The sequence below is a fragment of the Oncorhynchus clarkii genome, chromosome 14 (assembly GCF_045791955.1).
Source record: "Oncorhynchus clarkii lewisi isolate Uvic-CL-2024 chromosome 14, UVic_Ocla_1.0, whole genome shotgun sequence".
NCBI lineage: Eukaryota > Metazoa > Chordata > Actinopteri > Salmoniformes > Salmonidae > Oncorhynchus > Oncorhynchus clarkii.
Genome location: NC_092160.1, coordinates 9,937,142 through 9,959,728, shown reverse-complemented (window position 1 = coordinate 9,959,728; position 22,587 = coordinate 9,937,142). Strand labels below are relative to the sequence as shown.

Sequence of the window (22,587 nt, the reverse complement as noted above, 5' to 3'; positions counted from 1 at the left end):
TAGGAGGTGAACATCTTTTAATATTTTTCTGTTGTCATAAGAGTGCGCCAATCAGGTTCCTGCAGTCTTGTCCCAACATACCGCCCATCCATCCATTTAACACAAACGCTACTAAAACAAGTTTGTTCCTTTTGAGATAGCTTAGAATTTGTTGCACAAGTTATTATATATTCTTTATTGCAGAGTTCACTTGTAAAAGGCAAACATTTAAAACTATATAAATTACATGTTGACCTATAGTGGCTAGTAATGAATTGTGTTGTGTGCTTTGTTAAAGGGGATTCTGAGCTCCCTCGTCTAACTGGGATATGACAACATCCCAGTGTGTGTGATTGGTGTAGAATGCATGTGCCCTTATCAATAGATTTAATGTTGAAGTAAGGTTTGGGCACAAACGTCAATTGAACGTCCATTTCACGTTGGTTCAAAGTCATTTTGTTGAAATGACATGGGAACAACATTAATTCAACCATTGTGTGCCCAGTGGGAAGATAGTAAAAATAATGCATATTGTTATGATAGTCTCGGGTGTTCTGTGTTTTCCTATTGGTGTTTAGTTTCTCTGGCGTCCGTTGGCCTTATAGTGTGTCTGAGTCTGCTGTCTGTCGCGGTTTCTCTTCCTTGTTGCCCTTCTGCATCTTCTGTTGAGGAATCTACTCAAATTTGATATCCGTTCTAGATGGGGAGACATGGACAATCATCACATCAGCTATCTGACAAGGAATTGCTTGAATATGTAGTTGTTCTGTTCAATTGTTTTTCTTTCGTTTGAGTCCACTATCAAACCGTGATCTCTTGTGCACTGTGCTGCAGTAGAATTGCTATCATCTTTAATTGGCATATTTATCCAAGTATGTGTTCATTTTGCAACACAATACTTTAGCATAGCAAGAGGATACATTGTGCACTTCTTTACTTAAGAGCTAAGGCTGGTGTAATTCTATACCTTGATTGCATCTCCTATGGGCAACAACGCAAAACATTTATTTCCCATGCAACAGTCAACCCTTTCCCCATTGTTGCCAAATATAGCTTTTGCATCCCTTGAAGTGAACATCGAGCCTAAAACATGTTACATTGGGAGTGACCTCACCTGCACTACAGAGGCATTTACTCCACTGGGCTGTAGTTCAAGAAACGCACAAACACATAGGATCAGAATTCTTATGGAAACAATTGGAAAATATTGAATCATTGGAAAAAAACTGAAATAGTCACGCATGCCAGAATATCGTCACACATTAATCAGCCATGTCACACTGATAAACCACATAGTAGAGTTGTACTTACACATCTGCGGGTTTGGGGGACATCAATACCAAGGGGACTTCTACTCCGACATCACTGTGGCGAAACAAACATTTACATTGTCAGTGGGCAACATAATCTGTCCAACAATGCCTCACTGACACAGTATGTATATACACTGAAGAAAAATATAAACGCAACGATTTCAAAGATTTTACTGACTTACAGTTCATGTAAGGAAATCAGTCAATTGAACAATAAATTAAGGCCTAATGTATGGATTTCACATGACTGGGAATAAAGATATCGATCAGTTGGTCACAGAAACCTTAAGAAAAGGTAGGATACGGGCGTGGATCAGAAAACCAGCCAGTATGTTGTGACCACTATTTGCCTCATGCAGCGCGACACATCTCCTTCACATAGAGTTGATCAGGCTGTTGATTGTGGCCTGTGGAATGTTGTCCTACTCTTAATCAATCGCTGTGCAAAGTTGCTGGATATTGGGGGGGGAACTGGAACACGCTGCCGTACACGTCGATCCAGAGCATCCCAAACATACTCAGTGGGCGACATTTCTGGTGAGTATGCAGGCCATGGAAGAACTGGGACATTTTCAGCGTCCAGTAATTGTGTACAGATCCTTACGACATGGGGCTGTGCACTATCATGCTGAAACATGCGGTGATGGCGGCGGATGAATGGTAAGGCAATGGGCCTCAGGATCTCGTCACAGTATCTCCGTGCATTCAAATTACAATTGTGTTCATTGTCCGTAACTTATGCCTGCACATACCATAACCCCACCGCCACCATGGGGCACTTTGTTCACAATGTTGACATCAGCAAACCGCTCACCCATACAATGCCATACACGCTGTCTGCCATCTGCCCGTTTACAGTGCCTGCCTCGGAGTCATCGGTGAAGAGCACACTTCATGGAAGCTGAGCATTTGCCCACTGAAGTCGGTTACAACGCCGAACTGCAGTCAAGTCAAGACCCTGGTGAGGACGACGAGCACGTAAATGAGCTTCCCTGAGACTGTTTCTGACAGTTTGTGCAGGAATTCTTTGGTTGTGCAAACTCAGTTTCGTCAGTTGTCCGGGTGACTAGTGTCAGACAATCCTGCAGGTGAAGAAATCAGATGGAGGTCCTGGGCTGGCGTGATTACACATGGTCTGTGGTTGTTAAAGCCGGTTGGACGTACTGCCAAATTCTCTAAAACAACATTGGTAGAGAAATTAACTCAATTCTCTGGCGGACATTCCAACTGCACTCTCCCTCAACCTTGGAGACATCTGAGGCATTGTCTTGTGTAACAAAACTGCACATTTTAGAGTGGCTTTTTATTGTACCCAGCACAAAATGCACCTGTGTAATGAAAATGCTGTTTAATCAGCATCTTGATATGCCACACCTGTCAGGCTGATGGATTATCTTGGCAAATGAGAAATGCTCACTTACAGGGATGTAAACAAATTTGTGCACAACATTTGAGAGAAATACACTTTTTATGCATATGGTTAATTTCTGGGATCTTTTCTTTCAGCTCATGAAACGGGACCAATACTTTCCATGTTGCGTTTATATTTTTATTCAGTATATACATGCATGTCATATATCAACTCCAGTTCTCACCTGGCTGTTAGGCCTCCCAAGAGGCCTCCGCTGGAGACCAAGAGGTTCACCTTGATTTTGTAAGAGACCATGATTCCCTGCATTCCTTTATCCATGCCAGGACGGATGCTAGGAGAGGGGAGAACAGGACAAGGATGGGTTACCTCAGGCATTTCAATTCAGTAAATGTTTTTTAATCATCTACAGAAGGAGAGGAGGGTGTGGTTGAGCTATGTCTTGGGGAACCCACTGACTCACATTGTGGTGGAAGCCAGGTTGGTATCCTCATCCTTTAGTCTGCCGTCCACGGCCAGACCACGCTTCTCTTTGTTGTTGGACAGCAGAGGAATTACCGTGAACGTCTTCTCCAGGGTGGATTCACCTTTTATTTCCTCCCTGCACAGGATGACCACACAAACAGGAAGTTGTGATCCACCAACAGTGAAAATACAAATATATTTTATTATTGTTTGAGTTGAGTATTGGGGTAAGATAGACATAAGGCTTAGTAATTCTAGATTGCAGTAGTAACGGAATGAATGCGTTCTTGACTTACGCAAATTCCTCAGTAAGAACCGTCTTGGAATATTTATCAGACTGGTAAAGCAACACCTCTGTTGTCTGCTCAACTGGTCAGAAAGAGATGTTTCAGCCATAATCAAGATTTGAAACACATGTACAAACGCAATGAGAACTCGCGTCACAACCACTCACCTGTAATTTTGATTTTCTTCACCACTTTGGTGGTTTCATTGTTGATTTTGACATTTACAGGGATTGGGTCTCCATGGAAATAGAGCTGAAGGTCACCAAATGAAAGCAAACATGTTCAAATCAAAAGGTATCATACAGAAGGACCCATCAATAGAAAACTAGCACAGTAATCAATGTTCTCCTAGGCTTACAGAATAAAAGTCTACAGGCCTACCTCCTTCTCTATGGAGGCCTCCAGGTGGACTGGCTTGTCAGACATCATGAAGTTCTTGCTGATGTCAGCCTTTGGTCCAGCACCCACTTTGCCTGGGGCAAACTGGATCTTACGAATGATCAGACGGCAAGTGTCCCTGACAGGAGAGAGGAAGAGAGCGAGAAAACCATCAGAATACACAATAATCTGATTCCTAGCCACAGCAATTGGCATGTACTGTACAGTTGTGTGAAATTGGTGGCATTCCACTAATACATACTTCTTGCTAATTTTCTCATCAGGGTCATCTGCCTCCTTGGCGATGTATGCTTTCACCTCATAGTCAACACCACAAGACTGCAGGGGTAGAAAACATTTGTCTTTAATGAAAGGTTTAAAACGAGAGATTGAAAGAGCGAGAGAAAGAGAGAAACTAACGTACCTTGCCAGCATCCTCTGGTGCGGGCTGAAGGCCGACTGAGCATGGCAGGTTGGTATCAATCTGAAATGGACAGGAAGGAAGAGGTGATGAGATGTGAATATATACAAACCAACAGTCTAGTATGTGCATTCCCTGAATGGGAATGTCCATGGTGACAAAGTCTCTGATGTGGTTTCCAACACCGTCTAAGAGAGTGGACTGTAATCACACTTTGTGTGGCTGAACAGTGAGCTCTGCACTGACATATTGTGGGATGCCATGTGAAGGATGAGATGGAAGGCAACACAGTGAGACTCACAGTGAAAGTGAAGGGATGGCCTTGGTCCCCACATTTCTTCAGAAGGGCCTCCTGCATGGGGGTGTTGGCTGGATTGGTGCCAACAACAGGGTAGATCTGAATCCTTTTAACCCAGATGTCTTTTCTGAATGACAGCCCGATCACATCCAGGTCGTCACTACCATAACGGAAGGCGCATGCCAGATACACCCATACTGCAGAAAGATAGGGCTTCGGTATTAAGACTGAACCTCGATTGGTTGAATGTGACTTCATGCATGTTTTCAGGGTTCAATAGATACAGTGAAATCAACTGAATGTTACCTTTCCTGCCTTCAAGTTCAGCGGGGTCCACCTTGATCACCCCATCTGCAAGAGAATATGTAGATATAACACACACACATGTACACTACTCTGTAAAGGGCAGTAACGCCTAAAGATATTCAGAAAACTTTATAACACACCGACGATGTCAACACTCTCCACATGGTCCACAAAGTCTCTCTTCCCCAGGTAGAGAGCAATCTAGGGAAAAGGAAAGCGAGAGGTTACTTCCTGTCTGACATCAACACCATATGGATAGGCCTAATCTCAGTTATCTTGATGGAGCCTGAAGAATCGCAGTGCTGTATACATATAGGTTGGCTTTGTTGGAGAAAGCCTATGGATTCCTGCTCTGTTATGTGATAAGTGCATCAGAGCAGGCCCTGACCAGTGTGTCCCTCAGTGATGATGTCAAAGTGGGTTCTTACTGATTCGTTGCCGCTGGTCTTCTTGTAGACTCTACAGAGGGAGGGTGATAGGAAGAGTCAGGAGTTTAGATTCTAGATTGGATTCAACAAATCTGTGTCATGGTCGGACAGTACGTTGCTTAATTTATAGTGACCTACCCTAACTGACCTGTTGTCAGCTCCAGTTAAAGGATGAGGCCTATACTCCCCCCCCCCTCCTCCCACTGAGGCTCGGGATGGATTAGGACCCAGGGTGGCATGGTAGCCGCTGGCATTACTGGTACAACCACCTAACTTGACATAACACTTATGCAACCATAGATCTGTCTGAAGGGGAACCTGACCTACACTTTGCTTTGATCTGGTTACAACAGAAACACTACTGAGGAGTTGTTGACAATTACTTGGTTTGCATATTCATTTTCTCATATATGTTGTTTTCCAACGATATCTCATAATGTCTCCCGAGTAGCGCAACGGTCTATGGCACTGCATCTCAGTGCAAGAGGCGTCACTACAGTCCCTGGTTTGAATCCAGGCTAAATCACATCCGGATGTGATTGGGAGTTCCATAGGGCGGCGTACAATTGGCCCAGTGTCGTTTGGCCGGGGTAGGCCGTCATTGTAAATAAGAATTTGTTCTTAAATTATTTTTTTATATAAATAATAGAATCCTATCTATTCCTTTTCTCCTATTTTTATATCAGTTTAACCATCAATATAGTGTGCATCGCTTGCCTATTTACTTGCGTCTTTCCTTGCGTATGCTAGGCTCTGGGCTGTTAATTCTAAACTGCTCTATTCCGGATCTAATCCAGAGATGATCCGTCCTAATCAGGATTTATCTGGATCCTCTTAACATAAAGCCCCAGAGGTGTCACACAGCCCTGATAGCCTTAGGCAATGTGCTATAGGTTAGGTGTCAGGGAGAGTTGGGATGTGCAAAATAACTCATTTCCAATTCGCACATCCGTATTAATACACACTTGTACATGTGTGAAATAGGACAAATATAAGCACCCACCTAATTATTATTATTATAAATTAGCCATCGTTAGTTGATGGGTAAATTTAAAAGATACTCACTTTGCCATGTCTGTGGTGAATTGGATGAGGTTGTCTGTAGAGGTAGAAACGAATGGTTAATAAGCCAATAAGGGACAGCATTACAATACAATAACAAGTACAGTACAGCTCAACACAACAGAAAAGGCACTGTAACATTTTCCTAACTGAGATCGCAAGTTAGTTATATGGTGAAGCTGGACAAAGGGAGTAGAAAACAAACAAATGAGTCTTTGATTTGTCTAAACCAGTGTAGCTAATCACTAGGAGGGGAGATTAACATAACGATGCACTGGTCCCCTAATCTGAGTTGAGGTCAGATTAATCCCCCAAATGGCTGTCGTAACAAATTCAAGTCAACTTCATAGAAACACGGTTCAAGATGCTAACCCTCCCAGGTTGTCTGAAGTTCTCCATAAGTGGCCTTAACCTATCAGCAAGTATTAAAGCTGTTCAAATCTCAGCTGGTCCGATTTAACTCTGTACACTGTCTAAGCCTGTCCAAGGCTGCCAATAGAAACATACTACAATGATTGCCAATTCAGGTGATGGATGAATATATTTCAAATGGGCACATCACCTGCCCTGTCCCTTCAAAGGTGGTAGAAGTTGGTCAAAACCTTCCTAGTCTACAATAAATAAAACATTATACTCTGTGCCTAGTGTCAGTTCTAAAAACATTACATAGATACAGTATATCTGCAATGAAAAATTTAGCCAAAATGTTCATTCCATCCCATGACAATAAGGCAAGGGGAACAATTCCATCCCTAGGCAGCCCCAGAGTATAGGTTGTTGTTCTAGTGCATCCCTAACCTGAGCACGATTAGAGTTAAAGCATGCTCAAACTGAAAACTAGTTTCCATCCTTGCAGTGAAGGCTACACTGCACACCCTATATACCATATATACCCATCTATATGTTCTAGTCAGTCATTCCTAAAAGCAGCATTATAGTTATCACTTATGATACAGGTTTAAATGCAGATACAGTTCTCTGAGATGTAAACAAGATATGGTGTCATGCACGATATAATCCTCCATGCATGATGTCATCTTTCCCCAGTAGGCTATGCTGTGGATGTAAAGCAGGGTCAGCCGGGGCTTGTAGTGTACTCACCTCCTCAGTGTCCTGACTGTGTCTTTTGTCTGAGCGTTTGTGAGCCTCCTTCACCTCCCGTCCTCCGGTCTTATAACTCGACCTCTCAACCTCGCCACCCTCCCCTCAGCTTCCCCGGACACTGCATTTAGGCCCAATCCTATTAATTAATTAGCTGGCTGCTGTTTTGGAGAGACAACAGGGTTAAAAATAAGCAGAGTAGGTGACTTAAAGGGATCAGCTCCTGAGTAATGTGTTGTTGAATGAGTGGGTGTGAAGAGTAGAGGGCATTTGGTTGGATTACAGGAAATGTATTGTAACAAGGGTCTTGCCCCTTGTCAGTCTACATTTCTGTGGGAGAGTTGTGCTCTCTGAGTCCACTTTGGGCTTGTATTCTCCGTGGTGCTTTGGCTTGCACTATGAGTCAGAAGAGAAGCATAAAAATACCATTGGCGATGCCACCGCCCAAAAGGGTACCAGTCTTTCCCCCTAGTGTGTGTATTTGTGGCATACAGGCCATGTGTCTGTCTTTCTGTCTGTGTCTTCCTGTCTGTTTTTCTGTGTCTGTTTGTCTGTCTTTATCTGTCTTTATCTGTCTGTGTCGGTCTGTGTGTCTGTTTAAGATCTTATCATGAACCACTAAGTAAACAATTATGTACCAAATAGGGGTTTTCTTACTTAACTTTTTCATCTGGTTATGTCACTAAAACTCTTTCATGTGGTTATGTTACTTAACTCTTTAATGTGGTTATGTTACTTAACTCTTTAATGTGGTTATGTTACTTAACTCTTTAATGTGGTTATGTTAATAAAACTCTTTAATGTGGTTATGTTACTTAACTCTTTAATGTGGTTATGTTACTTAACTCTTTAATGTGGTTATGTTACTTAACTCTTTAATGTGGTTATGTTACTTAACTCTTTAATGTGGTTATGTTACTTAACTCTTTAATGTGGTTATGTTACTTAACTCTTTAATGTGGTTATGTTACTTAACTCTTTAATGTGGTTATGTTACTTAACTCTTTAATGTGGTTATGTTACTTAACTCTTTAATGTGGTTATGTTACTTAACTCTTTAATGTGGTTATGTTACTTAACTCTTTAATGTGGTTATGTTACTTAACTCTTTAATGTGGTTATGTTACTTAATTAACTCTTTAATGTGGTTATGTTACTTAACTCTTTAATGTGGTTATGTTACTTAACTCTTTCATGTGGTTATGTTACTTAACTCTTTAATGTGATTATGTTACTTAACTCTTTAATGTGGTTATGTTACTTAACTCTTTAATGTGGTTATGTTAATAAAACTCTTTAATGTGGTTATGTTACTTAACTCTTTAATGTGGTTATGTTACTTAACTCTTTAATGTGGTTATGTTACTTAACTCTTTCATGTGGTTATGTTACTTAACTCTTTAATGTGGTTATGTTAATAAAACTCTTTAATGTGATTATGTTACTTAACTCTTTAATGTGGTTATGTTACTTAACTCTTTAATGTGGTTATGTTACTTAACTCTTTCATGTGGTTATGTTACTTAACTCTTTAATGTGATTATGTTACTTAACTCTTTAATGTGGTTATGTTACTTAACTCTTTAATGTGGTTATGTTAATAAAACTCTTTAATGTGGTTATGTTACTTAACTCTTTAATGTGGTTATGTTTCTTAACTCTTTAATGTGGTTATGTTACTTAACTCTTTAATGTGGTTATGTTAATTAACTCTTTAATGTGGTTATGTTACTTAACTCTTTAATGTGGTTATGTTACTTAACTCTTTAATGTGGTTATGTTACTTAACTCTTTAATGTGGTTATGTTACTTAACTCTCTCATGTGGTTATGTTACTTAACTCTTTAATGTGGTTATGTTACTTAACTCTTTAATGTGGTTATGTTTCTTAACTCTTTAATGTGGTTATGTTACTTAACTCTTTAATGTGGTTATGTTAATACAACTCTTTCATGTGGTTATGTTTCTTAACTCTTTAATGTGGTAATGTTTCTAAAACTCTTTAATGTGGTTATGTTACTTAACTCTTTAATGTGGTTATGTTACTTAACTCTTTAATGTGGTTATGTTACTTAACTCTTTAATGTGGTTATGTTAATAAAACTCTTTAATGTGGTTATGTTTCTTAACTCTTTAATGTGGTAATGTTTCTAAAACTCTTTAATGTGGTTATGTTACTTAACTCTTTAATGTGGTTATGTTACTTAACTCTTTAATGTGGTTATGTTACTTAACTCTTTAATGTGGTTATGTTACTTAACTCTTTAATGTGGTTATGTTACTTAACTCTTTAATGTGGTTATGTTACTTAACTCTTTAATGTGGTTATGTTACTTAACTCTTTAATGTGGTTATGTTACTTAACTCTTTAATGTGGTTATGTTAATTAACTCTTTAATGTGGTTATGTTACTTAACTCTTTAATGTGGTTATGTTACTTAACTCTTTAATGTGGTTATGTTACTTAACTCTTTAATGTGGTTATGTTACTTAACTCTTTAATGTGGTTATGTTAATTAACTCTTTAATGTGGTTATGTTACTTAACTCTTTAATGTGGTTATGTTACTTAACTCTTTAATGTGGTTATGTTACTTAACTCTTTAATGTGGTTATGTTTCTTAACTCTTTAATGTGGTTATGTTTCTTAATTAACTCTTTAATGTGGTTATGTTTCTTAATTAACTCTTTAATGTGGTTATGTTACTTAACTCTTTAATGTGGTTATGTTTCTTAACTCTTTAATGTGGTTATGTTTCTTAACTCTTTCATATGGTTATGTTACTTAACTCTTTAATGTGGTTATGTTACTTAACTCTTTAATGTGATTATGTTACTTAACTCTTTAATGTGGTTATGTTACTTAACTCTTTAATGTGGTTATGTTACTTAACTCTTTAATGTGGTTATGTTACTTAACTCTTTAATGTGGTTATGTTACTTAACTCTTTAATGTGGTTATGTTACTTAACTCTTTAATGTGGTTATGTTACTTAACTCTTTAATGTGGTTATGTTAATACAACTCTTTCATGTGGTTATGTTACTTAACTCTTTCATGTGGTTATGTTAATACAACTCTTTCATGTGGTTATGTTACTTAACTCTTTAATGTGGTTATGTTACTTAACTCTTTAATGTGGTTATGTTACTTAATTAACTCTTTAATGTGGTTATGTTACTTAACTCTTTAATGTGGTTATGTTACTTAACTCTTTAATGTGGTTATGTTACTTAACTCTTTAATGTGGTTATGTTACTTAACTCTTTAATGTGGTTATGTTACTTAACTCTTTAATGTGGTTATGTTACTTAACTCTTTAATGTGGTTATGTTAATAAAACTCTTTAATGTGGTTATGTTACTTAACTCTTTAATGTGGTTATGTTACTTAACTCTTTAATGTGGTTATGTTACTTAACTCTTTAATGTGGTTATGTTACTTAACTCTTTAATGTGGTTATGTTACTTAACTCTTTAATGTGGTTATGTTACTTAACTCTTTAATGTGGTTATGTTACTTAACTCTTTAATGTGGTTATGTTAATACAACTCTTTCATGTGGTTATGTTAATAAAACTCTCTCATGTGGTTATGTTACTTAACTCTTTAATGTGATTATGTTACTTAACTCTTTAATGTGGTTATGTTACTTAACTCTTTAATGTGGTTATGTTACTTAACTCTTTAATGTGGTTATGTTACTTAACTCTTTAATGTGATTATGTTACTTAACTCTTTAATGTGATTATGTTACTTAACTCTTTCATGTGGTTATGTTACTTAACTCTTTAATGTGGTTATGTTACTTAACTCTTTAATGTGGTTATGTTACTTAATTAACTCTTTAATGTGGTTATGTTACTTAACTCTTTAATGTGGTTATGTTTCTTAATTAACTCTTTAATGTGGTTATGTTACTTAACTCTTTAATGTGATTATGTTACTTAACTCTTTAATGTGGTTATGTTACTTAACTCTTTAATGTGGTTATGTTACTTAACTCTTTAATGTGGTTATGTTAATAAAACTCTTTAATGTGGTTATGTTACTTAACTCTTTAATGTGGTTATGTTACTTAACTCTTTAATGTGGTTATGTTACTTAACTCTTTAATGTGATTATGTTACTTAACTCTTTCATATGGTTATGTTACTTAACTCTTTAATGTGGTTATGTTAATTAACTCTTTAATGTGGTTATGTTACTTAACTCTTTAATGTGGTTATGTTAATTAACTCTTTAATGTGGTTATGTTAATTAACTCTTTAATGTGGTTATGTTACTTAACTCTTTAATGTGGTTATGTTAATTAACTCTTTAATGTGGTTATGTTACTTAACTCTTTAATGTGGTTATGTTAATAAAACTCTTTAATGTGGTTATGTTACTTAACTCTTTAATGTGGTTATGTTACTTAACTCTTTAATGTGGTTATGTTAATTAACTCTTTAATGTGGTTATGTTACTTAACTCTTTAATGTGGTTATGTTACTTAACTCTTTCATATGGTTATGTTACTTAACTCTTTAATGTGGTTATGTTACTTAACTCTCTCATGTTTATGTCACAAAAACTCTTTCATGTGGTTATGTTAATAAAACTCTTTAATGTGGTTATGTTACTTAACTCTCTCATGTTTATGTTAATAAAACTCTCTCATGTGGTTATGTTACTTAATAACTATCTCATGTGGTTGTGTTACTTAATAACTATCTCATGTGGTTATGTTACTTAATAACTATCTCATGTGGTTATGTTACTTAACTCTCTGATGTGGTTATGTTAATAAAACTCTTTCATGTGGTTATGTTACTTAAGTTAATAAAACTCTTTCATGTGGTTATGTTACTTAACTTTTTCCTATTTTTTTACCCCCTTTTCACCCCAATTTCGTGGTATCCAATTGGTAGATACAGTCTGGTCTCATCACTGCAACTCCAGTACAGACTATGGAGAGGCAAAGGTCGAGAGCCGTGCGTCCTCCGAAACACCACCCAACCAAGCCGCAATGCTTCTTGACACAATGCCCACTTACCTCGGAAGCCAGCCACACCAATGTGTCGTAGGAAACACTGTACACATTGGCTGGGCCAATTGTGCGCCGCCCCAAGGGTCTCCCGATCGCAGCCTGCTGCGACAGAGCCTGGACTAGAATCCAGAATCTCTAGTGGCACAGCTAGCACTGCGATGCACTCGAGGCCCCCACTAAAACTCTTTTATGTGGTTATGTCATTAAAACTCTTTCATGTGGTTATGTTACTTAACTCTTTCATTGTGCACAGTCCTGTCTCCACAAATAAATGGCTCACCAGTGTTTCAAAGGGGAACTAAGAAACAGCACGGTCTGGATTGCTATTTCTGATTAGCTGGTAAAGCCAACCAGGAACAATGTTCTCTCAAGTGGATGGTCTGTTTATTCCACCAAAAGGTGGACTTTTGTTCAGTCTGGTTTTGTTTAACCTAATAAGAAGTAAAGCTTTGAACATATATTATCATATAAAAGTTATCAATGCATCAAGAATGTGGGCAGATGTATGATATGTTACGTTAATGTGTTTGTTTATTAAGACAGTAATAATAAATAAAAATGTCCCTCTTGTATGGGTTAGACATGGTGTAAAGTGGTATTAGGGCTTGTGTTTTGGTTCGTGTTGTTGCCAGGACGACAGATGGTTGTTCAGCCCAAGTCTTGTGCAGATGGCTGGCACAGCGAAATGTGAATTGATCTGTTGACTCCAATGGTGCAGCACTCAACGTGACAAGGAGATTATGGGGTCTCTCCAAATGATCCCTCTGACTCTTGATGGTGTAGGTAGGTCAACATGAACATCTCTATTGTATTCATACATGTTTGACACCATTGATATAATGGTTGACATCAGTGATACAATGGTTGTCAGATAGGGTTTAAACCAGTACTGATATCCTTTCCACTATTATGTGGAGACCCCTACTTTTATGATCTTTCCTTGTATTGGTTGTCATTTCCACTTAAATGCACAGTCTGTAATAGCAATCTCTGTCCAAATTCACACAAGACAGATGGTGACACTCAGGTAGCTAGATTGAATGATATCTGGCCTCAACAAGCTCTCACAGTCTCTCTGCAGAGTCAGACATCCAAACCCTTGTCCCTAAATGTCAATCAACTCCACGGCGAACTGAATGGTTAAGGGTTCAGGTTTGGGATAGGGTTCAAAGAAAACCAACACCTTGCACTGGGATTGAACACACAACCCTCGGAGCTGGAGCATGTGGCTTACACATATTTACCATTCACATCCACAACGCCCTAATAAAACCCAAGCAACAATGACAAGCTACTGGGGACTGACAATCTGGATGGAAAATTACTGAGGATAGTAGCAGACGATATTGCCACTCCTATTTGCCATATCTTCAATTTAAGCCTACTAGAAAGTGTGTGCCCTCAGGCCTGGAGGGAAGCTGAAGTCATTCCTCTACCCAAGAATAGTAAAGCCCCCTTTACTGGCTCAAATAGCCAACCAAACAGCATGCTACCAACCCTTAGTAAACTTCTGGAAAAAATTGTGTTTGACCAGATACAATGCTATTTTACGGTATTTTTATTTTTTATTTCACATTTATTTAACCAGGTAGGCTAGTTGAGAACAAGTTCTCATTTGCAACTGCGACCTGGCCAAGATAAAGCATAGCAGTGTGAACAGACAACAACACAGAGTTACACATGGAGTAAACAATTAACAAGTCAATAACACTGTAGAAAAAAAATAGTCTATATACATTGTGTGCAAAAGGCATGAGGAGGTAGGCAAATAATTACAATTTTGCAGATTAACACTGGAGTGATAAATGATCAGATGGTCATGTACAGGTAGAGATATTGGTGTGCAAAAGAGCAGAAAAGTAAGTAAATAAAAACAGTATGGGGATGAGGTAGGTAAAATTGGGTGGGCTATTTACCGATAGACTATGTACAGCTGCAGCGATCGGTTAGCTGCTCAGATAGCAGATGTTTGAAATTGGTGAGGGAGATAAAAGTCTCCAACTTCAGCAATTTTTGCAATTTGTTCCAGTCACAGGAAGCAAAGAACTGAAACGAAAGGCGGCCAAATGAGGTGTTGGCTTTAGGGATGATCAGTGAGATACACCTGCTGGAGCGCGTGCTACGGGTGGGTGTTGCCATCGTGACCAGTGAACTGAGATAATGCGGAGCTTTACCTAGCATGGACTTGTAGATGACCTGGAGCCAGTGGGTCTGGCGACGAATATGTAGCGAGGGCCAGCCGACTAGAGCATACAGGTCGCAGTGGTGGGTGGTATAAGGTGCTTTAGTAACAAAACGGACGGCACTGTGATAAACTGCATCCAGTTTGCTGAGTAGAGTGTTGGAAGCTATTTTGTAGATGACATCGCCAAAATCGAGGATCGGTAGGATAGTCAGTTTTACTAGGGTAAGTTTGGCGGCGTGAGTGAAGGAGTCTTTGTTGCGGAATAGAAAGCCGACTCTAGATTTGATTTTAGATTGGAGATGTTTGATATGAGTCTGGAAGGAGAGTTTACAGTCTAGCCAGACACCTAGGTACTTAAAGATGTCCACATATTCTAGGTCGGAACCATCCAGGGTGGTGATACTAGTCGGGCGTGCGGGTGCAGGCAGCCAACGGTTGAAAAGCATGCATTTGGTTTTACTAGCGTTTAAGAGCAGTTGGAGGCCATGGAAGGAGTGTTGTATGGCATTGAAGCTCGTTTGGAGGTTAGATAGCACAGTGTCCAAGGACGGGCCGGAAGTATATAGAATGGTGTCGTCTGCGTAGAGGTGGATCAGGGAATCATTGAATCATTGATATATACAGAGAAAAGAGTCGGCCCGAGAATTGAACCCTGTGGCACCTCCATAGAGACTGCCAGAGGACCGGACAGCATGCCCTCCGATTTGACACACTGAACTCTGTCTGCAAAGTAGTTGGTGAACCAGGCAAGGCAGTCATCAGAAAAACCGAGGCTACTGAGTCTGCCGATAAGAATATGGTGATTGACAGAGTCGAAAGCCTTGGCAAGGCTGAATAATTTTGCACGCCCAATTTTTCAGTTTTTAATTTGTTAAAAAAGTTTGAAATATCCAATAAATGTCGTTCCAATTCATGATTGTGTCCCACTTGTTGTTGATTCTTCACAAAAAAATACAGTTTTATATCTTTATGTTTGAAGCCTGAAATGTGGCAAAAGGTCTCAAAGTTCAAGGGGGCCGAATACTTTCGCAAGGCACTGTATACTAGGCATATTGACATTTGAGAGAGACATACAGCGAGGCATACAGTAATCACAGGTGTTGATTGGGAGAGCTAGCTAAAACAGTAGGTGAGACAACAACAGCTAATCAGCTAGCACAACAACAGCAGGTAAAATGGCGTTGACTAGGCAGAGAGGGTCGGATTAACTACACACAGAGCCTGAGTGCGGCTAAGGCCGACAGAAAAAACATAAACAAACAAAATGGAGTACCGTGATTGACAACAGAATTTCAGTATGCTTATAGGGAAGGACACTCAACAAGCAATCAATAAGCAATCAACAATCACTGATGATTGGAATGATTGAAATTGATGATAACATGATTGTGGGGACTGTCTTGTTAGACTTCAGTGCAGCTTTTGACATTATAGATCATAGTCTGCTGTTGGAAAAACGTATGTGTTATGGCTTTACACCCCCTGCTATAATGTGGATAAAGAGTTACTAGTCTAACAGAACTCAAATATAATCCAGTTAGAATCAGGAATTCCCCAGGGTAGCTGTTTAGGCCCCTTGCTTTTATCAATTTTTACTAATGACATGCCACTGACTTTGAGTAAAGCCAGAGTGTCTATGTATGCGGATGACTCTACACTATACACGTCAGCTACTACAGTGACTGAAATGACTGCAACACTCAACAAAGAGCTGCAGTTAGTTTCAGAGTGGGTGGAAAGGAATAAGTTAGCCCTAAATATTTATAAAACCTAAAGCATTTTATTTGGAACAAAACACTCACTAAACTCTAAACCTCAACTAAATCTTGTAATAAATCATGTGGAAATTGAGCAAGTTGAGATGACTAAACTGCTTGGAGTAACCCTAGATTTTAAACTGTCCTGGTCAAAACATATTGATGCAGTAGTAGCTAAGATGGGGAGAAGTCTGTCTATAATAAAGCGATGCTCTGTCTTCTTAACAACACTATCAACAAGGCAGGTCCTACAGGCCCTAGTTTTGTGGCACCTTGACTACTGTTCAGTCCACAAAAAAGGACTTAGGAAATGTGCAATTGTCTCAGAACAGGGCAAGCGGGCTAGCCCTTGGATGTACACAGAGAGCTAATATTAATAATATGCATGTCAATCTCTCCTGGCTGAAAGTGGAGGAGAGATTGACTTAATCACTACTTTTATTTAAGAGAGGTATTGACATGTTGAATGTACGGAGCTGTCAAGTAACTGATGCAAGCAGTAAAATTAGATTTAAAAAACAGATTAAAAAAAACACCTTATGGAACAGCGGGGACTGTGAAACAACACAAATATTGACACACACACACACACACACACGATAACATACGCACTATACATGCACATGGATTTAGTACTGTAGATATGTGGTAGTGGTGGAGTAGGGGCCTGAGGGCACACAGTGTGTTGTGAAATCTCTGAATGTATTGTAATGTTTTTAAAATGGTATAAACTGCCTACATTTTGCTGGACCCCAGGAAGAGTAGCTGCTACTTTGGCAGCAGCTAATGGGGATCCATAATAAATATCAATGCAAATGTTAATAGCGCTCACTGTTGCCCCTAGTGGCCATTTTGACATCATCTCCTGACGTCCTGCTTACCTGGAAGGACATCTAATTTCGCAGTGGATCTTGAGCGATCCCTCTGCTGGCACCGTGGCACGGCCCTGCCTGCTGCCATTCATGCGTCAGAAAGAGTGGGATCTCCTTTAAGCGTACCCAGGCAGAGGCGCCGACCAGATTACATCACCAGATCATGAGATGTTCAAGAGAAGGCCGGCCGAGGGTTAACCAAGGGTAACTGGGAACGTTAATACCTGTCTCCTGTACTCCTCCTCAGTGGCCTCACTACCTCTTCTGCTACTACACACATCACTGTAGCATAAAAATAGAATGATTCTATTTATATGCACTGTACACTTCCTTGAAAGACACCTGGTACTCCAGGAAAGATGATGTGGCAATGTGCACTGCAGCAGAGAAAGCAGCAGGCACATCTTTAGTTTCATTCAGGTGTTCCGTTTACACAACACAAACAATGAAGCTTATTCCTCTAAAAAAGTTAATTTTGGGTTCCACTGTGTCTGCAGTGAGCATGATTAGGTTATTTTGATTTGAGTATGACTCTAGTGTAGCTTATACGGCTATCCATATAAGGAGGATTCTATCTTATTGTAACGTCTGCCTTATAGTCATTCTGATAGTACACCGTATTGCTCTACTGATCAAAGATGCTAAATGACAAAAATGTCAAATGTAAAAATAATGTGGCGGAACAATGAACATCTGCTCTGTGTACGCTACCTAAAAGGAACCAACACTTCCTCATTCCTGTATCTCAGTGTTTATTGGTCAGGTCTGTGGTAAAGTGAATACTGTTTTAGGAATGATATATTTTTGACTAATATTGATACCATAATATAAATCTAAAGCAGTGTATACATTTAAACCAGTGTATACATCTAAAGCAGTGTATACATCTAAACCAGTGTATAAATCTAAACCAGTGTATACATCTAAACCAGTGTATACATCTAAAGTAGTGTATACATCTAAACCAGTGTATAAATCTAAACCAGTGTATAAATCTAAACCAGTGTATACATCTAAAGTAGTGTATACATCTAAACCAGTGTATAAATCTAAACCAGTGTATACATCTAAAGCAGTGTATACATCTAAACCAGTGTATAAATCTAAACCAGTGTAGCTAATCACTGGGAGAGGAGATTAACATGACGATGTACTGGTCCCCTAATCTGAGTTGAGGTCAGATTAACACATGCCACTTCTGCCTCTGTGCTCTCCCCTGTATCCAATGGCTGTCCTAACAAATTCAATACAACTTCATGTACATAGACACACTGTTATACATGCTAAACCTTCTGAAGTTCACTCCGTAAGTGGCAAGTAGTAAAGCTATTGTAGGAGATTTTGCTAATGCATAAATTAAATTGGATAGTGCAATGTAAACAGGTTCAAATCTGCATGAAATGAGCTGGTCCGAGTACACTGTCTAGACCTGACCGAGGCTGCCATTGTAAACATACTACAGCACATCGATTGCCAATAGAGAGCAATGGTAATGGCATATTACTGTAGCCACTAACTCCGCTATAGTTCATTCAAGCCTATAGCGAAATGAATGGAGTTTTTGTAGGGGTTTTGAATAAACTCTGAAAAGAAAGTCTGTGGTAAACACAGGCTTAGGAGATTTTATACGTTTTGTTCTGAGATAATCTTAATCAGTTTGTCACTTTTTGTGAATTTTAAAGCATTTATGTAATCAGAAAAAGCATGTAAAGGCTTCATAATTCATAAACTTCATGTTAACTGATATTATCTCATAGAACAAAAGGTATAAGATCTCCTAAGCTTGTGTTTACCTCAGACCTTATTTTCGGCGCTTATTCCAAAAACCCTATTCTTTCCCAATTCATTTCCCCCATAGGAGTGGCTGAATGAACCAGAGGTAACTCATTTCTGGTTTTTAGGACTACGAGTTGGCGAGCTCTATACAGGTGACAGATTCATGTATTTCAAATGGGCACATCACATGTCCTGTCCAAGTTGGTGAAATCCTTGCTATTCTACAATAGTTTTTTGGGATTATACTCAGTCCCTCGTGTCAGTTCTAAAGATCCCTGATAAATAATATCTGGAATGAAAGGTTAAAGCAAATGTTCCTTGCGTCCCATGACAATAAAGCAAGATAGGCAATTCCAGATATTGATATCCTATCCAGTGTGTGACTTCTTTATCGATCAGATACATTGTTTGGACTCATGAGGTCACATGAGAAGCCAGGACAACAGTGTCTGTGTGCAATCATTAGATGTGTCTTATCAGTAAGCCTCTTATGCCTTGCTCTTCTGGCAACCTGATTCTCCACTCCTCAAGGAAAGCCTAAGATGCTATAAGTGTATAGCAAATCACTTCTCTTCACACATTCACACTGGGTTTAACTGGGCTTAGCCCTGCTTTTAGACACTGTGAATCTAAGAACAGTCAATGGGTGGACTGGGATGAAATCGCCATGTGCTTTTGGTACTGTATGGTCCATACTTTGCATTGTAAGTATGCATTACACCAATCAATTCAATCAATATGTATTTCATATTTATCTCCTATTTTTAGCAGGTGACAAAAGATGTATGTCGCGTGATTACGGTAAAAAAAATATAAGCTTTGTCCAGGGTTAATAAATTCCATCTATTTCCAGGCCTCTTCCTTTGTTATTCAATTACTTTCCTGGGTGTTCATCTGACAGTTTCAGCTGAAGGATGAGATCACAAAATAGCTTATGTCTTCATCTAATCCCCTTACAGCTAAGCTCTCTCCCATTTAGCCCCCATGTGGCTGAAACTATATATAGATACACAATAAATAACTTAATCATTGTCCCAGACCAGTGGCGAAACCGGTACCAGTTATAACACACCAGTACTGCACCATGCAGGGTTATAAAAGCCACACCAAGTGACGTGGAGAGTCAGAGACACTGAGGGGGAGATGGACATCGATATGAAAGGAGACTAACGTGTCTGGCTGAAGCAGAAATATGTGATTTTAGAAAATATTATCATCTAAAAAATGACCAGTTCAAACAGTTGTGGTGCAGCGCTCTGTGTTGACTGTATATTGACCTATACGCTATATTGATACACTGTATAGTCACCCAACTAAAGTAAGTAACTTAATCAGCCATGATGTTCATATGTTCGTGACCTCCCATGGTTTCTCAGTGGTGATGGGCAGGCACATAGAAACGATTTACTTCCTGGCATGGGTACACTCAAAATGGCTGGCATTCCACCCATCACGCCATCATTGACCATATTTCTATGGGCAGGCAGGTATTAGCTATGTGCTATACGGTGTCGCTAAATGATCAGATTAAAGATGAAGAATACCAGATTTGGAGAAGTGACAGGGCAAAAAAAAGTCTGATGCCTCTATTTTATTATGTAGACAGCTTCCCTGAGATAGCTAGGCTCCCTCCATCAGTGTAGAACTGAGAGACAGCAGATAAGTGAAAGCAGATAACTAAGTTACCAGAAAGGGAAGGTTTTCTGTCAGATATTTCTGTGTAATTCAGCGCTTGCATAAACATAGCATCCCTGGTAATTGAATGGACAGCATCAGTAATGGGATGAGCCCAGGGTTATAATAAGACAGGAGCAGAGCATGCTGTCTGTGTGTTCGGGAATGAACCTTTATTTTTTACACCAATTGAAATGACCACATACAAAATGCTAATGATGTGCTGAACCCAACTCCAAATGTGAGTGAAATTGTTAGCAAAATGAGCACAAAACAAAACCTGGCCTGTCCCAAATTTAAACTGTATGATCAATTAGTATTAAACAATATTATACAATATACATATGATTCTAAGCAAATATCTCCTCACTATACCTGCAGTATAGAAGGAGGCAGTACAGAGTCTGCAAGGGCCATAGGGATGACAGGAGTCTGTGTGCTAAATCACTACCCAGCAAACATGTCCACATTGGCACGAGGTGGGCCTAATGCGGGTTAAAACACTGGACCCATGTAGCCTACCCACATTGGCACGATGTTGGCCTAATGCGGGTTAAAACACTGGACCCATGTAGCCTACCCACATTGGTACGATGTTGGCCCAATGCAAATTAAAACACTGGACCATGTAGGCAGCCCACATTGGTACGATGTTGGCCCAATGCGGGTTAAAACACTGGACCATGTAGGCTGCCCACATTGGTACGATGTTGGCCCAATGCGGGTTAAAACACTGGACCATGTAGGCTGCCCACATTGGTACGATGTTGTCCCAATGCGGGTTAAAACACTGGACCATGTAGGCTGCCCACATTGGTACGATGTTGGCCCAATGCGGGTTAAAACACTGGACCATGTAGGCTGCCCACATTGGCACGATGTTGGCCCAATGCGGGTTAAAACACTGGACCATGTAGGCTGCCCACATTGGCACGATGTTGGCCCAATGCAGGTTAAAACACTGGACCATGTAGGCTGCCCACATTGGCATGATGTTGGCCCAATGCGGGTTAAAACACTGGACCATGTAGGCTGCCCACATTGGTACGATGTTGGCCCAATGAAGGTTAAAACACTGGACCATGTAGGCTGCCCACATTGGCACGATGTTGGCCCAATGCGGGTTAAAACACTGGACCATGTAGGCTGCCCACATTGGCACGATGTTGGCCCAATGCGGGTTAAAACACTGGACCATGTAGGCTGCCCACATTGGTACGATGTTGGCCCAATGCGGGTTAAAACACTGGACCCATGTAGGCTGCCCACATTGGTACGATGTTGGCCCAATGCGGGTTAAAACACTGGACCATGTAGGCTGCCCACATTGGTACGATGTTGGCCCAATGCGGGTTAAAACACTGGACCATGTAGGCTGCCCACATTGGTACGATGTTGGCCCAATGCGGGTTAAAACACTGGACCATGTAGGCTGCCCACATTGGTACGATGTTGGCCCAATGCGGGTTAAAACACTGGACCATGTAGGCTGCCCACATTGGTACGATGTTGGCCCAATGCGGGTTAAAACACTGGACCATGTAGGCTGCCCACATTGGTACGATGTTGGCCCAATGCGGATTAAAACACTGGACCATGTAGGCTGCCCACATTGGCACGATGTTGGCCCAATGCAGGTTAAAACACTGGACCATGTAGGCTGCCCACATTGGTACGATGTTGGCTCAATGCAGGTTAAAACACTGGACCATGTAGGCTGCCCTTAACTTAAAACGTTCTCATATGTCACATGCACTTATCTAAGCCTTTTTGCAGACTGTGTACAAGATAAACCTTTATGTTGACATCACACAACAGAACACTTAAACTGGAACGACACTGGGCTGGTGTGGGATTGCTGCGGGCTAGCCCCTATCTACCTTGCC

General features: G+C 39.8%; 1 protein-coding gene across 2 annotated transcripts; it reads right to left on the bottom strand.

Moving 5' to 3' along the window:
• Positions 1-7,482, bottom strand: LOC139366237 (arrestin 3b, retinal (X-arrestin)). Of its 2 annotated transcripts, XM_071103496.1 has the most exons (16): positions 7,408-7,482; positions 6,310-6,343; positions 5,245-5,275; positions 4,957-5,017; positions 4,817-4,861; positions 4,514-4,707; positions 4,216-4,275; positions 4,054-4,130; positions 3,795-3,930; positions 3,581-3,665; positions 3,423-3,495; positions 3,125-3,262; positions 2,888-2,995; positions 1,291-1,344; positions 1,094-1,123; positions 1-675 (listed from the first exon to the last, which is right to left on the bottom strand). In XM_071103496.1, exons 2-15 carry the CDS (start codon positions 6,315-6,317, stop codon positions 1,111-1,113), a joined length of 1,083 nt encoding a protein of 360 aa, XP_070959597.1. In that variant the 5' UTR covers positions 6,318-6,343; positions 7,408-7,482; the 3' UTR covers positions 1-675; positions 1,094-1,110. The 2 variants fall into 2 exon arrangements, with proteins under 2 accessions (XP_070959597.1, XP_070959596.1); XM_071103495.1 differs by lacking the exon at positions 1,094-1,123.
• Between the last annotated feature and the right edge of the window lie 15,105 nt (positions 7,483-22,587).